The 15,369-nt window shown below is 31.9% G+C and overlaps 1 protein-coding gene across 1 annotated transcript; it reads right to left on the minus strand.

Moving 5' to 3' along the window:
• Positions 1 to 12,599: 12,599 nt before the first annotated feature.
• On the minus strand, positions 12,600 to 14,035 carry LOC140964684 (uncharacterized). The gene is made up of 3 exons (XM_073424556.1): positions 13,396 to 14,035; positions 13,218 to 13,309; positions 12,600 to 12,842 (listed from the first exon to the last, which is right to left on the minus strand). Exons 1-3 carry the CDS (start codon positions 14,033 to 14,035, stop codon positions 12,600 to 12,602), a joined length of 975 nt encoding a protein of 324 aa, XP_073280657.1.
• Positions 14,036 to 15,369: the final 1,334 nt, after the last annotated feature.

Below are 15,369 nucleotides of genomic sequence, written 5' to 3' on the forward strand. Positions count from 1 at the left end.
GTCCATATTATTCGCATCCCCCGCACTGTTCACCTCCAGCCATGTTCTCCTTGTTTTTCATGAAAGTTTAAAATTATATGACTTGTTAGTGTTTGGAAAGTTCAAAGATTTACCTATCTTTTTCATTTCATCTAAAATTTTACTGAAAGTTTTTGTAAGTAAAGTAAAAGAATCAACCAATTCATCATCATTTTCAAACATAACACTTCCCTATTGATTTTGTGATTCCGCTTTCAAAGAGATCCCTTTATCTATCCATTTCTGCTTGAATATTTCAAAAGCGAGAAACGATCTCATTAGATAGTCAAGCCTCATTGAATCCACATCATTGCACTAGTACAATTTTCTTGATTTACTTCGCATATTAAATGAAGTCATATGTAGATAATTGCCGAAATAGACGCACGTGAAGTAATAGGGTACCACTTTTACATCAAATCGACTTGGAAGTGAACGCAGTGTTTTACGAACAAATTTTCCATCATAGTATTTCTCACCAAGTGTAAAAACCGATCTTCATTAGTGCTCTATTTCTCTTCAAGCTTCGGAGTTTCTTTTCCTTCCCCATCGTTGTTCATCGGAGGTGTCGAACCTGTCGGTGTAGATTTCCATGTCTTTTCATCGATCGACTTGATGAAAGCTCTCATCCTAGCCTTGCAATAAGCATAGTTCGTGTGGTCCAACAATGGTAGTCGGATTATTGATCCGCCTTCACGTGCAAAATCCATTCTTGCAAAATCACACATGCATACGCCCAGGATCACATCATACAAAGAAATAATAAACCGTCTCAGATGCCAAATGAAAAAATGAGTATCTTGTGTTATTTTCAATTTTCAGTTGTATGTGACTTATAGTGCACGTGAATAGTGAGAAAATAGCGAACACGAGAACTCTAGGATTTTAATGTAGTTTGATCCAACATACCTATGTCTACTGGATCAACCCATAAACTTAAATGTTATGACCATACAAAGTCTTGTTAAAACTAAAAGACTCGTTCTTTTATAATGAACACGATCAGTAGATTTCACTTTGCTTGTCTTGAACTTTGCTTCAGTCGAACTCTCTTTGATTCTATGAATTGTTCTCTCATGATATCGTCACCTTTCACTCTCGAGGAATGTTTTCCGAAGCTTTGAATGTGTGCGAACAACTAACAATTTAAACTCACTAAATCATAATGATATAAGTGGTGTTGTCATTACCTTATTGTAGCAGTTGTCACGACATAGAATAAAAAATTTAGCTTTTCTAAAATAACTCATGTACTAAACTGGTACTTTCATAGCATAATATAGGCATTAGAAAGCCCGTATTTGCACGAAATATCATCAGAAAATTGAACAAATATTGCATGCATCTCATCATCATCGAATCTAGAGTTTGGAAGATTATAACTCGAACCTAACCTATACATCTTTCCAATACATATTCATCGATCTTATCTGAAAAAACACATATATTGTTTCCTAAATATGACTATCAAGATAATCAACATCAAATTTCATGATATGACAAGAAACGATACGCATTTTATTCAAATATATCATGAGATAAGATATTTTTACATCCTTAACAAAATTAAACACAATAAAATTTATCTAGTTAACACGTGATAACCATATAAACTACACTGGACAAATCATGCGTGACAGGCTGACCCGAAAAAATATTGGAAAATGGAATCAAATTCATGATCATTGGTCAAACGTATCTAAAGAAATGTATCTCTATGGTGTTTGAGTTGGTGGATTTGCCAAGTGTTTGGCCAATTGTCACGAGTTTGATTCTCAGGGTCGTCTCCATAATTGAAAAATTGGCGAGCTGCAACGTTTAAATAATATCTCACACCTCGGTAATGTAAATGACCATCCTCAAAACACATGAATAGAAAACATAATTTGGAACAAGTCGTATTTTATATCAGTTGGGCTAAATCGTAAGTTTTCTAGGCAAAATGATGACATTAAAACTCATTAGTTTAACTGATCAGCAAGGATCAGTAAGACATGAGGATTTGCGGTATTTTTTTAGTCTGATAAGCTCGTTTATCAAAATGAAATGATTCAGTATGCGTTATGAAGTTAAGATGATGATCTACAAATCATTTTCACTAGTCAAAGTCTGAATTATAGTTTAAGAAACTGATAAACCACGATAAAATTGTTGGTTCTACACATGATGAAATCAACGAGGCTCAACCTAGATGATGAATCAGTCTAGCTGACAGAACAGTGGACCTCAAAATTAGTCAGGCTCAGGAAAATAGTCAGCAAGACGGAAATGACCATTTTAATGTCAGAAACTGTACAAAATCTTCTCAAATGATCATATTCTTCTGCCTAATATTTATATCATTCTTGGAGCCTATATATACATCTTGATATCAAATACAAGTTTTGTAAAGGGATTCAAAGCATGGGCAATCTACATTTAGAAATTAAGTAGAATGAGAGCAAGCCCAAGTGTGAGATGCATTGTTGAAATATTTTATGTATTTTTAAAATATCAAAATATTGCATGTCAAGTGTTTGATATAATGCTTCAACCAAAAAAGTTTTTACACATTTAACTTGCATATCTTTTAAATATTTTACCAAAATATGTAATCAGTTTCTACGAAATATTATTTTGAATGTCTTCCGCTTGGTTTGAAAATCTAACTCTATTTAATTCATGAGTATTTAATATTTCAAAAAAAAAGCTATTGTAGCTCAATGTTTCACCCTCAGTCGATCCTATCAATACGATATGATAATTAAATGCACATAATTATCACAAATATATATGCTACGTAAATTTATTAAATTATAAAAAAATTCATATATAAACTAAAAAATAACTCAATGAATTAACTCCCTAGACCTGATGATCTCACGAGTCAGAGATTAATGTATGTATATTACAAACATAATAACATTCTTCAAAATAATTAAGTGTAAATAATTTATTTTTGTCACAAAACACATATAACAAAAACAAATATAAATTATAATTTAGTTATTAATACATGCAATGAAGAATTATGATAGAATCGAGTAAAAATCAGTCTAAAAACCAAATAAGCAAATTACAATATTATAGAATATCGGAGACCAAAATTCAAATCAATTCAATTAAAAATAAAACACCAACCGCAACACACGAACAAGCAAGAAAAAAACACATTCAATATAAAGTGGGACGATATATAAATAACTCAATTTGAGAAACCTAACTCATCCGAGTCGAGCAATTTAACAAATAAAGAATGAGATATTTTTTAAGAATAAAGAAGATTTTTTTAAGCAAATAAATGAGGAGAAAAAGTACAAAAAAAATTTACTTTCATTGAAATTTTCAACAAAAAAATTGAGATACCCACTAAGATTTTAAATGAAAAATAAAAAAATGTAATAATAAAAAAAAATTAGAGACACCGTCAAGTGGAGGCCTTAGGTTACCTTCCCTTGAAGCCAGCCCTTTCCATTCCCCAAAACAACAATTTTTTCTCGAATGAGTCTATCATACATATTATTTTGAATACAAAGTCTAACATGATTTGTAGACTAACATGTTAGCTCGAGAATGCACTAAAACTACTTTTCGTACCGTGTGTCGAAGAAGTTTGTCATAATTAAATTTTGAATTCGATCTAAATTTGAAAATAGATATCAGATATATTATCAATTGTTAAGCTACTTATATTTGATACTTTGATATATTATAAGGTTGATATCTCTAAGAATTTGATGATGGCTATAATTTTCAAATTGAATCCAATTAAAATTTTTTATGGATTGTGAGAATATAAATGAACTAAATAAACAAATTTTTTAATTTTTTTTATAAAGCAGAAAATATAAAAAAAAAAATAGAAAGTATAATATGATTTTTTTTTAAAAGCATGATATGAAAATTTCAAATTGAGTTAGACATATACATTATCCAAAATTTGCCAACTCATTTTATTCTCCTCATATCTGTAATCAATTATTACAGACAAATTAGCGTGGACTTGGTTCACGTGCAATGCCAATCACATTCTTTATACAAAAGATTATATGATTACTCTCTTTTTAAATAATTTATACAAAATATAATTTAGTATATGTTTTTTTTTTTTTAGATAGAAATAAAATAATATTATTATGGGCACCTTTTGCTATAGAAAGTGATTGTTCGAACAATTTTGGCAGACAAAGGATAAATTCTGCACATTTAAGAAATTGATGCTTGTCTATTATTAGAAATGAAAAGGATTATTATCTTATATTTTTTTCAATATAATGAAGCCCGTTTATTATTTCAAGCACTTTAATTATTATGGGAGTTGCAAGCTCGAGATACTTGTCGTTTTACCAAAGTTATAATTGGTGGTAATTATACGATTCCATTGTTTTAGTCCAAACACCACATTTTGATCGTTTGCTCAACAACGACAGTTAATGCACCACAATGATTTCTCTAAATGATTGAATTTTTTTTTTCGAATTCATGAGAATATAACATGTGACATTAACTATGATCATATCCATTGTATGATCAAACGTTTGACGTTTTGCAAGAAAGTTATAGTTGGTTTTAATGGCGCAACTCAAATATTTTAATTCATATAACAACTCAAATGTTATATTTCGACCATATAACCAGCAAGAAAAATTATTGCATCCCACATTAGATATTATGGTGTTTGTAATTTATAAAAACCTATATTAATTATAAACTCTAACGTGGTATGTTAAAGTATAAATAATTTTATTCTTGTTACATATTAAGCAATAAAAGAATTTTCGTTCTCTCCAGATAGGCGTGATTAAATATGAATATTTTTCAATTTATTTTTAAAATTTAAATTTGATGTCCCTTGAAAATATAAACTACATTTAAGCGTGTGTATTGATTATATCATTTCATATAATTTCATTTATGATTTTGAGTTTTATGTGAGTTTTATATATTTAATTCTCATTATTATATATCATATTAAATGAACTAAAGAAGAAAATTATTTATTTTATATTAATATAATATTACATCTTCCAAATTTTCAAAAAAGTGTCGTCCTGAATTTTCGATATATTGATTATCTATGAATTATTATTTTTATTATTATTATTTATCTTAATTATAACTTTAATATAAATATTTTTTAACATGTCCTAAAAATAATTAAAATTTTATTCAAAATCTACTCTTCTCATAAATTTTAAAAAATTTGCATTTTTGAAATTTATTTATTTATTGTTTAAAATTTTGATTAACAAAATAATATAATATTTTTTTTCTATTTTTTTATTTGTAACAGTTCTACTTACTCGAGATAAAAGAAGTTAATTTAACAAAAAGATATTGTTATCTTCATTTGAACATTATCTCAGATGACATAAACATTTTTTATATAATATTTTTTATAATAATATTTAAAATTTAAAAAAAATATTTATATTATATCAATAATTTTAAATAATTATTCAAATACTAGTACTTACTAATTTTAATCATTAATTACATAAAATAAGACTATGTTCATGGAATGAATGAAATACTAGTAAAATGTGAACAACACCACACTTACATAAATAAATCTTCATTCACTATCTCTCAATTCTCGTTCAAAATTCTTCTTATTTTAAATATTCTTCAAATTAGTCTTAAATGGAGAAATCATGAGCAACATTGCAACATTTAGAGTCAAATAAAACAACAATGTATTAAATTTTGAAATTGTCATTTTGTTGTGGGTGTTTTGTTGTGCCCAAACATACAAGAATTTATTAATTTGATTTTGAATCTTGATTGTTTTATCATTTTTTTTTTGTAGAATTGATTTTTATTTTATATTTGAAAGACACTCTATTATTATTATTTTTGAAGTTATTTGAATAAATGTTTAACATTTTAAATTCTACTTATCATTAAAAAAAACCCGTAAAATGACAAAAACCACTCGAAATCGCTCAAAATCATAAATCTAATTCTAAGTGTAAAACCGTGAATTTTTTGAAAAAAAACATACTAACGTTCGCATATGGCAATTCGGTTTGAATTTTTCTTTCAAAAAAAAAAATGAATGCCGCACCGTAATCACCCTTATTTTTAGACTGTAATTAAGACTAGGAGCATGTTTGATTAAAGAAGCTCGTGGATTAATGTTGAGTTATGTTTGATTAAAGAAGCTCGTGGATTAATGTTGAGTTAATCATATATGAGTCAGAGTATAATGAGATGGGTGGACTCATAGGAAATTCTTGTGCATCAAGTTTCTGACGTTGCACTGCTTGATTTGGTTGGATAGGTGGACCATAAAAGAGTAATTTCAGATCTTAAATGGTAATAATTTCACTGCTTGGGACAGAATCGACGGTAGAAAAATGGTAAGACTGATATATAAGAGATATGATACAACACCAATAGATAGACATGTATCTTCCTGAACTCATAGGCCTAACAGTCTGAGCCATTAGCACCCAAGTAGGTGCACTCTGCATTGTCATGAGTATAAGAAAATAAAGTTGCTCGTTAACTTAACAATTATAGTTTTTTTGTCTATTGGTAAGCGTTTGATCCTAACAATTGGTATCAGAGCGAGGTTATGAATTTCAACTTTCCCTATAAGAATATTTATGTACTTCTTGTCGGAATGTTGGGTTAAGAATGCAAGAGTGAAAGTAGTACTCGGATGGATGACATCTTGAGAAGTTCTCATGTGTAAAGCTGTTGACATTGTGTCGCTTTATTGGTTGTTCAGGTAAGCAATAAAAGAGTGACGTTCGATCTTAATGGGTAATAATATCTATGTTAAGGACATAACTAGCTGTAGGAAAATGGTGATTAGACTGATCTATAAGAGATATAAGACAACACCAGCAGATAGACACGCACATCCCTGGACTCATGGGCCTAACAGTCCGACCCATTAGCATCCAACTAGGTCCACTCTATGTTGTCACTAACATAAGAAAATAAAATTGCGTCTTGACTAACAAATATAGCTTTTAGTCTAGTGATAAACGTGATGTTTTATTACAAAAGCCGTTTTAAAAAAAACACTTTAAATTTTTTTCAGAAATTGAAATTTATGACTCTTTGGATTTTACTTATAATTCTTTTTAAAAATTTAAACAGCCTTTTTTTAATATTTATCCAAGCGTAAAGTAAAACTTTTATATTCAAACTCACTCTGAAAACGCTGCATCATACGTTCGGTATCCTGAAGATGATATATAATTTGTAAACATAGTAACATATAAATTGTAATTATTATTTTCTGATTATGGTAATATTATCGGTATTCTGCATTTAGATACTAAAGTTAATAAATGTTTCATGTTGTAAAAAGTTATGCTATCCAAGGGTTTTTTTTTATTAAAAAAAAAAAGTTTGTGTTCTGCGAGTAAAACGACCAGATAAAACTCTGGTGTGTTTCTTTTTTCTTTTTAAATTTATTTTACCTTTGTTATTATTAAAATTGTATTTTCGTCATTTAAAAAATTTCATAGCATATTAGAACTACTATATAAAAAAGCGTAGATTATTAATTTCTTATGTGTTTAATATCATAAGGTATTAAAACTACAAGTAATAACCATATATTTTCGCCACACGGGGATTTGACTTAACTGGTTACTTGCATTTTTGGGGGAAAAAATTTGACCTATGAGCTAAAATAAGCAAAATTGTTCTTTGTAAAAAAAGTAGAATCAAGTATTTGTTGTTATCTCAAAATCTATAACTGATCGTAACGATTCAAACTATATTTTAAAATATACATCAATCCAATTGACACGTTTTTATCGCCTTTTTAGCATAAACAATTATCCAACAATCATTCTCCCAATAATTACAGTACATTGCAACCGATAAGTGTTGAACATATTACTTTGACTCTGATATGAATTATATAATTAAATGTTTGTTATTGTACCAAAATGTATAACTAAAATTAATGTTTAAAAAAAATTATTGCTTCATTTGTAAGTTGATTGCAAATACTTTCTAAATATGAAAAAACTCGATTTTTAGAGCAACATTTAAGAATGTGGTATGCACTCAACAAACACAACGAGAGACATATAATTTTTGACTAAATAGATCAGAACAACTACGTCTATTTTGAACAGTTTAGTACATTCGACTTAAAGTACGTAGAACACAACGTGACGAGAGACGTAAATTTTTACTAAATAGATCGAAACAACCACGTCCATTTCGAACAATTTACTACATTCAACTTAAAGTAGGTAGGATAAAAATTTTGAAGAACAAAATAGTGAGTAGAACATCAATACAACTTTACAAATAATGAAAAACCTGAATTTTAACAATTTTAAAATATTTCTTAAAATCTTTAATAACGTTGGCGAGGGATTTGACGAATCCTTACTGCATGTTTAAACTTTTTGCATATTATGTAAAATGTCTGACTATTAAACTTTCACCCTAAAAAAATGTGATTTTTTTGCTATAAATAAAAAATTGACGACATTAAATATAATCAACGGCATGTTATTTGTTAGTCGTTTAAATAAATAGTAAGTATCTACTGAGACGATTTTACGGATTTATTAAGGATGTTTCTTTTCTAATTAAGAAGAATATAAGGTACCAAGCTCTTCTATTCTGGTTCATGGTTTCTCTTGGCTATATGAGTTATCTGAGAGAGAGATCGAGCTTCAAGAAATAGTGAATTGTCTCATCAATACACAAATGTATAACTCTCCAGGAATTTCAGTTGCGCTCATATTCATCACTGTAAGAATTGGGTTCAACCTTTCTCCGACCCCTTTTCATCAATGGACTCCTGGCGTATACGAATGAATGTGGTTCGAACGATCCAAACTGAAATTGAAAACGAATATTTATAACATAAAAAAATAATATTTCTGCCTTATTTGAGTCGGATTAGATATATATATCATAATTGATTTGTAACACAGTCTCACTAAAGTTTTTGTGTTAAATAAATTTATTGAAATAATAGAAGGGGTACTGCGTATAATACATGCAAATAAATTCAGTTTGCGTCATGTAGATTAACGGTATTTTGTTTCTCCATCGAGTGGCTCGAACTTCGATTTTTAATATATTTTCAAGATGATTTCGAATTCATTCAAAAAAATTAATTACCATAAAAATTTAATCGTGCCGTAGAGTTACATAAATAATACAGATTAACAAAAATAATTATAAATGTTGGTGGCAGCAATTGTATAACGTTTTAGTTACTGTACAATTTAAAGATTTAAATTATATTTTTACCACTAATTATATTTTTAACAAACCGACAAATATTCGATGTTACAATAAATTTTGTCTATCATGCTCAAATATAAAATTACTTATTTATAATTTTTGACAAAGTAGAAATACTTTTGAAAAATCTTTATTTTTAATTTTTATCTTAAATGAAGATGATCATGCATCGAAATTTGAAACTCGTCCTATGACTCAAAATTTTAAAAATGATTTAAACAAAAATTTGAGGGCCAATTTAATATAATAAATTATATAAATAATGTTAGAAAAATTGCCAACAACAATAGCGTAGAAACGAACTTGTAGAGATAAAGCAATAACCGAAATAAGTGTGATGTTTACAGTATGACTACCGTGTAAAAGAAAGTAAAACCAAACCGAGGCATGTAGCACATACAGTTTCCTTAAAACAGATTCGTCCCATCCTGTATGTGCTTCGAGGATCGTCTTAGACGTCTATTTCCCAAGATACAACGGAACAACCAGCAGTGACTTAGCACGAGACACTACCACGGCGAACTGAAAACGTACCTTTACTTTATCACCGAGATTTAACGGAGTCCAAATGAAAAGCTAACAATATGAAATGCAAGAGAATGCTTGAAAGAGAAAAGATTTTCATGTACTTGAAATGAGAAAATGAACCCCACTATTTATAAGCCCCAAAATGCACAACAAGAGTCATGCAAGATTAATTAACTCAATTAATCTTCTCATTAACTCAAGAATATGAAGAGTCAAAACTCTTCAATTAACTCAAGAATGTGGAGAGCCAAAAGACACTCCCACATTCATGAGACATAATTTTTATTCATTCTTTTAATTTATTTTAAATTTCCAACAATCCCCCACATGAATGAAAATTGATACAAATCTTGATGACAAAGTTCTACAGTTGAATCCTGCATAGGATAGGTAGGTGTTACCCTTTGAACCTTACCTTATGAAATATATTTTCTTTACTAGCTGACAAGTAGACATGTTGTCCTTGAACTGTTCTGTCATTTATGTAAATTAAGATATACTTCACACAAGACTCTCTCTGATATTATTCAGTTCTCATGATCGTGTTCGTTTTGGCCATAAACACACGCCTGGTTCTGCGAGAGGGTCTAGAATTGAGCCCTGCAATTCCTTCGAAGCGGCCCCACTTCTCTCTCACATAGGTGATTCTATATTACTTCTTATCAGAATCATTAAAAGCCGTAAGCTTATCTTCAATATTCACTGTTTTATAATAGGAATGGACTAGGGATAACCCCCACAGTGATTCTCCAAATTAGTGCGATTAGGTTGTCCCATTGAACATAGTTCTTGGGATCTCCAGTCAGCATAGGTTGGGTTTTCCTTCGCACCAATTTATTCTATAGGCTTGAGCCCCATTCCCTTTGACGATTTCGCAACTAACTCTCTATTTAACCCCTTGGTCAGCGGATCCGCTATATTATCCTTTGACTTTACATAGTCAACAGAGATAACTCCAGTTGAGAGTAGTTGTCTAATGGTATTATGTCTACGACGTATATACCTAGACTTACCATTATACATTTTATTTTGTGCCTTTCCAATTGCAGATTGGCTATCACAATGTATACATATTGTCGGCACTGGTTTTTCCCATCTTGGAACATCTTCTAAGAAGTGACGCAACTATTCAGCCTCTTCAGCACACTTGTCAAGAGCTATAAACTCAGATTCCATCGTGGCTCTGGCTATTACAGTTTGTTTAGAAGATTTCCACGCAATTTCTGCACCTCCTAAAGTGAATACAAATCCACTTGTAGATTTTGAGTCTTTCATATCAGATATCCAATTTGCATCACTCTATCCTTCAATAAAAGCAGGATATCTGGTATAGTGCATCCCATGATCCCGAGTGTACTTTAAGTATCTTAGCAATCTGGTAATTGCTTTCCAGTGTTCAACACCTGGATTATTCGTGAATCTACTTAATTTTCCTACTGCATAGGCTATGTCTGGTCTTGTATAACTCATTAAGTACATCAGACTTCCAATGACTCGAGAGTATTCTAATTGAGACATACCCTCACCTCGATTCTTTGATAGATGCTGACTGGTATCTATCGGGGTTCTAGCCAATGCAGAGTCATCATTATTGAATTTCTCAAGTATTTTGTCAACATAATGTGACTGGCTTAGAACTAGTTCTTCTGATGTTCTATGGATTTTAATTCCAAGGATTAAATCGGCTAAGCCCAAATCTTTCATGTCAAATCTTGAGTTCAATAACTTCTTGGTGGATTTGATCATCTTATCATTACTACCAATGATAAGTATGTCATCTACGTAAAGACATAAAATGACATATCCAATTTTAGTGCTCTTTATGTATACACATTTGTCACATTCACTGAATTTAAATCCACTTTCTATCATGGCTTTATCAAATTTTTCGTGCCATTGTTTTGGTGCTTGTTTTAAGCCATACAGAGACTTCACCAGTTTACAAACCTTATTTTCTTGCCCAGTCGCAGAAAATCCTTCAGGTTGTTCCATATAAATTTCCTCTTCTAAATCTCCATTTAGAAAAGCTGTTTTTACGTCCATTTGGTGTACTTCAAGATTCCGTAAGGCGGCAATCGCAAGTATCACACGAATAGAGGTTATTCTCGATACAGGAGAATATGTGTCAAAGTAATCAAGCCCTTAACGTTGATGATAACTTTTAATTACCAATCTAGTTTTATACTTATCTATGGTTCCATCTGATTTCATTTTCCTTTTGAAAACCCATTTACAGCCTAGTGGTTTGCTTCTTGGAGGAAGATTTACTAACTCCCACATATGGTTTTGTAAAATGGATTCCATTTCAGAATTGATAGCCTCTTTCCATAGAGGTCCCTCAGATGAACTCATTGCTTCCTTGAAGCTTTGAGGTTCACTTTCTATCATGAAAGTGATGAAATCCGGACCAAAGGATTTCTCAGTCCTAGCTCTCTTGCTACGTCTAGGTTCAATGTCATGATCAAGCTTTTGTTCTTCATCAATTGTCCCATATAATCTTTTGGATGAACTTGGCTCTTCCTTAGATTTGTATGGAAACATGTGTTCAAAGAACGAAGCATTTCTTGATTCCATTATCGTATTCTTGTGAATATCCGGTATTTGAGATTCATGTACAAGAAAACGATATGTGCTACTGTTTTGAGCACACCCAATGAAAATGCAATCAACAGTTTTTGGTCCTATCTTTACTTTCTTTGGAGTGGGTACTGCTACTTTGGCAAAACAGCCCCACACTCGCAAGTATTGGTAGGAAGGACATCTACCTTTCCATAACTCATATGGACTTTTATCTTGCTTCTTTCGAGGCACCTTATTTAAAAGGTAATTTGCTGTTAGAACAGCTTCCCCCACATGTTTTGTGGTAAACCAGAACTTAATAACAACGCATTCATCATTTCTTTTAAGATACGATTCTTTTTCTCTGCAATACCATTTTGCTGAGGAGAATAAGGTGCAGTTCTTTCGTGTTTGATACCGTGTTGAGCAGAAAACTCAGAAAATGGTGATTCATATTCACCTCCACGATCACTTCTTAGCACCTTAAATTTCTTGCTAAGTTGATTTTCAACTTCACTCTTATATTGGACAAATTTTTCAATAGCTTCATCCTTACTTTTGAGGAGATAAACATAACAAAATTTTATGCTATCATCAAAAAAAGTAATGAAGTATTTATTTCCACCACGAGTTTGTACACCTTTTAAATCACATATATCACAGTGAATTAGATCAAGTGGTTCACTATTTCTTTCAATAGTTCGAAAAGATGATCTCGTTAGTTTTTCCTCAACACAAGTTTCACATTTGTGTTGTTTATCAATTTGGAATGCATGAATGCTTTTCATGTTAATTAATCTACGAATTGTATCATAATTAACGTGTCCAAGTCTACCATGCCATAAACAAGAAGACTCAAGCAAGTAAGCAAAAGTATTAACTTCATTCATTACGGACTTAATAGCCATTACATTTAGTTTGAACAAACCATTACAAACATAACCTTTGCCAACAAACATTCCACTCTTTGACAAAACCACCTTATCTGACTCGAACACAATGCGGAAACCATGCTTATTAAGAAGCGACCCGGACACCAAGTTCTTGCGGATGTCAGTACATACAACACACTGTTCAACGTCAGTTCTTTTCCAGATGTCATCTCTAGGACAACTTTTCCTTGACCCTTGATTTCAGAAGTGGCGGAATTTCCCATGAATAGCTTTTCCCCATTCATAGATTCATCAAGAGTAGCAAACATCTCCTTGTCAGAGCAAACATGGCGAGTGACACCAATGTCGATCCACCACTCCCTTGGGTTAGAACCCACCAGATTAACTTCTGATATTACACCAAAGAGATTCATGTTCGAAACCTCCTGAGAGATGCTCTCTACCACATTCGCCTCTCGGTTTCTCTTCGGCTTCTTACATTCCGAGGCCTTGTGACCCATACCATCACAGTTGTAGCATTTCCCAGAAAACTTTTTCTTCGAAATGCCTCCTTTGGGTCCCAGGTTCAACCTTTTGGAGGAGGAAAAGGTACTTTTTTTCGAGCTTTGACCATGCTCGACAACATTTGCTTTAGCAGCAGTAGGAGAAAACAATCGTCTTTCCGAACTCTTGTTGTCTTCCTCGATGCGAAGTCCAACAATGAGCTCTTCAACATTCATCTCTTTGCGCTTGTGCTTCAAATAATTTTTGAAGTCCTTCCAAGCTGGTGGTAGCTTCTCAAAAATAGCAGCCACTTGGAATGATTCGCTCAAAGTCATCCCCTCACCGTTAATCTCGTGAAGAATCACTTGGAGTTCTTGAACTTGGCTGATAACGGGGCTTTGAATCCACCATTTTAAAGTCCAGAAAGTGACCAACAAGAAATTTCTTGCCCCCGGCATCCTCGGTTTTGTACTTTCTGTCAAGGGATTCCCACAGCTCTTTAGCCGTTTTCTTTTCGCAAAACACGTTGTTGAGCGAATCGGCCAATCCGTTTAGTACATAGTTTCGGCATAAGAAATCAGAGTGATTCCATGCCTCCATCGCACTAACAGATTCAACATCCCCCTCACCCTCTGTGAGTTTAGGAGCATCCTCAGACAAGAATCTGGCCAGGTTCAGCATGGTCAAGTAGAACAGCATCTTCTGCTGCCACCTTTTGAAGTCCACACCAGTGAACTTTTCAGGATTTTCACCGTGACTGGCTGGGACAGCAACCGCAGCAGCACGTGGGGTAACATGAGGTACAACTTGAGCCACAGTAAGGACAACATAACCAGTTTCATTTTGCACGCTGGTTTCAGTAGCCATATCTGAAACAAACCACGTAATGAGTAATCTGTTTTAAGTTTGTTAGAAAAATTGCTAACAACAATAGCGTAGAAACGAACTTGTAGAGAAAAAGCAATAACCGAAACAAATGTGATGTTTACAGTATGACTATCGTGTAAAAGAAAGTAAAACCAAACCGAAGCCTGTAGCATGTACAGTTTCCTTAAAACAGATTCGTCCCCTCCTGTATGTGCTTCGAGGATCATCTTGGACGTCTGTTTCTCAGGATACAACGGAACAATCAGCAGTGACTGAGCACGAGACACTACTACGACGAACTGAAAACGTACCTTTACTTTATCATCGAGATTTAACCGAGTCCAAATGAAAAGCTAACAATATGAAAAGCAAGAGAATGCTTTAAAGAGAAAGAATTTTCATGTACTTGAAATGAGGAAATGAACCCCACTATTTATAAGCCCCAAAATGCACACCAAGAGTCATGCAAAATTAATTAACTCAATTAATCTTCTCATTAACTCAAGAATATGAAGAGTCAAAACTATTCAATTAACTCAAGAATGTGAAGAGCCAAAAGACACTCCCACATTCATGAGACACAATTTTTTATTCAACCTTTAAATTTTTATTAAAATTTCCAACATACACTACATGCAACTTCAGTGTAGTCATCCCCATTTCCATCTTGGGATGCCAAACAGCATGAGAGCATGAGTATCCATGCTAGTTTCTTCGATGGCAAAACGGGTTTTAAACATCTTTCGTAAAAAGAAAGAAATGAAATGAAATCGAAAGGTTTAAAAATTATAATACTATACTA

The sequence above is a fragment of the Primulina huaijiensis genome, chromosome 18 (assembly GCF_012295235.1).
Source record: "Primulina huaijiensis isolate GDHJ02 chromosome 18, ASM1229523v2, whole genome shotgun sequence".
NCBI classification, from domain to species: domain Eukaryota; kingdom Viridiplantae; phylum Streptophyta; class Magnoliopsida; order Lamiales; family Gesneriaceae; genus Primulina; species Primulina huaijiensis.

Coding starts and splice junctions, on each gene's coding strand:
- LOC140964684 (XM_073424556.1), bottom strand. CDS start 14,035: ATGACTTTGAGCGAATCATTCCAAGTGGCTGCTATTTTTGAGAAGCTA. Junction 13,310..13,395: donor AAAAGAACTGACGTTGAACA/GTGTGTTGTATG, acceptor TGTTCGAGTCAG/ATAAGGTGGTTTTGTCAAAG. Junction 12,843..13,217: donor ATGTAATGGCTATTAAGTCC/GTAATGAATGAA, acceptor GTCCAATATAAG/AGTGAAGTTGAAAATCAACT.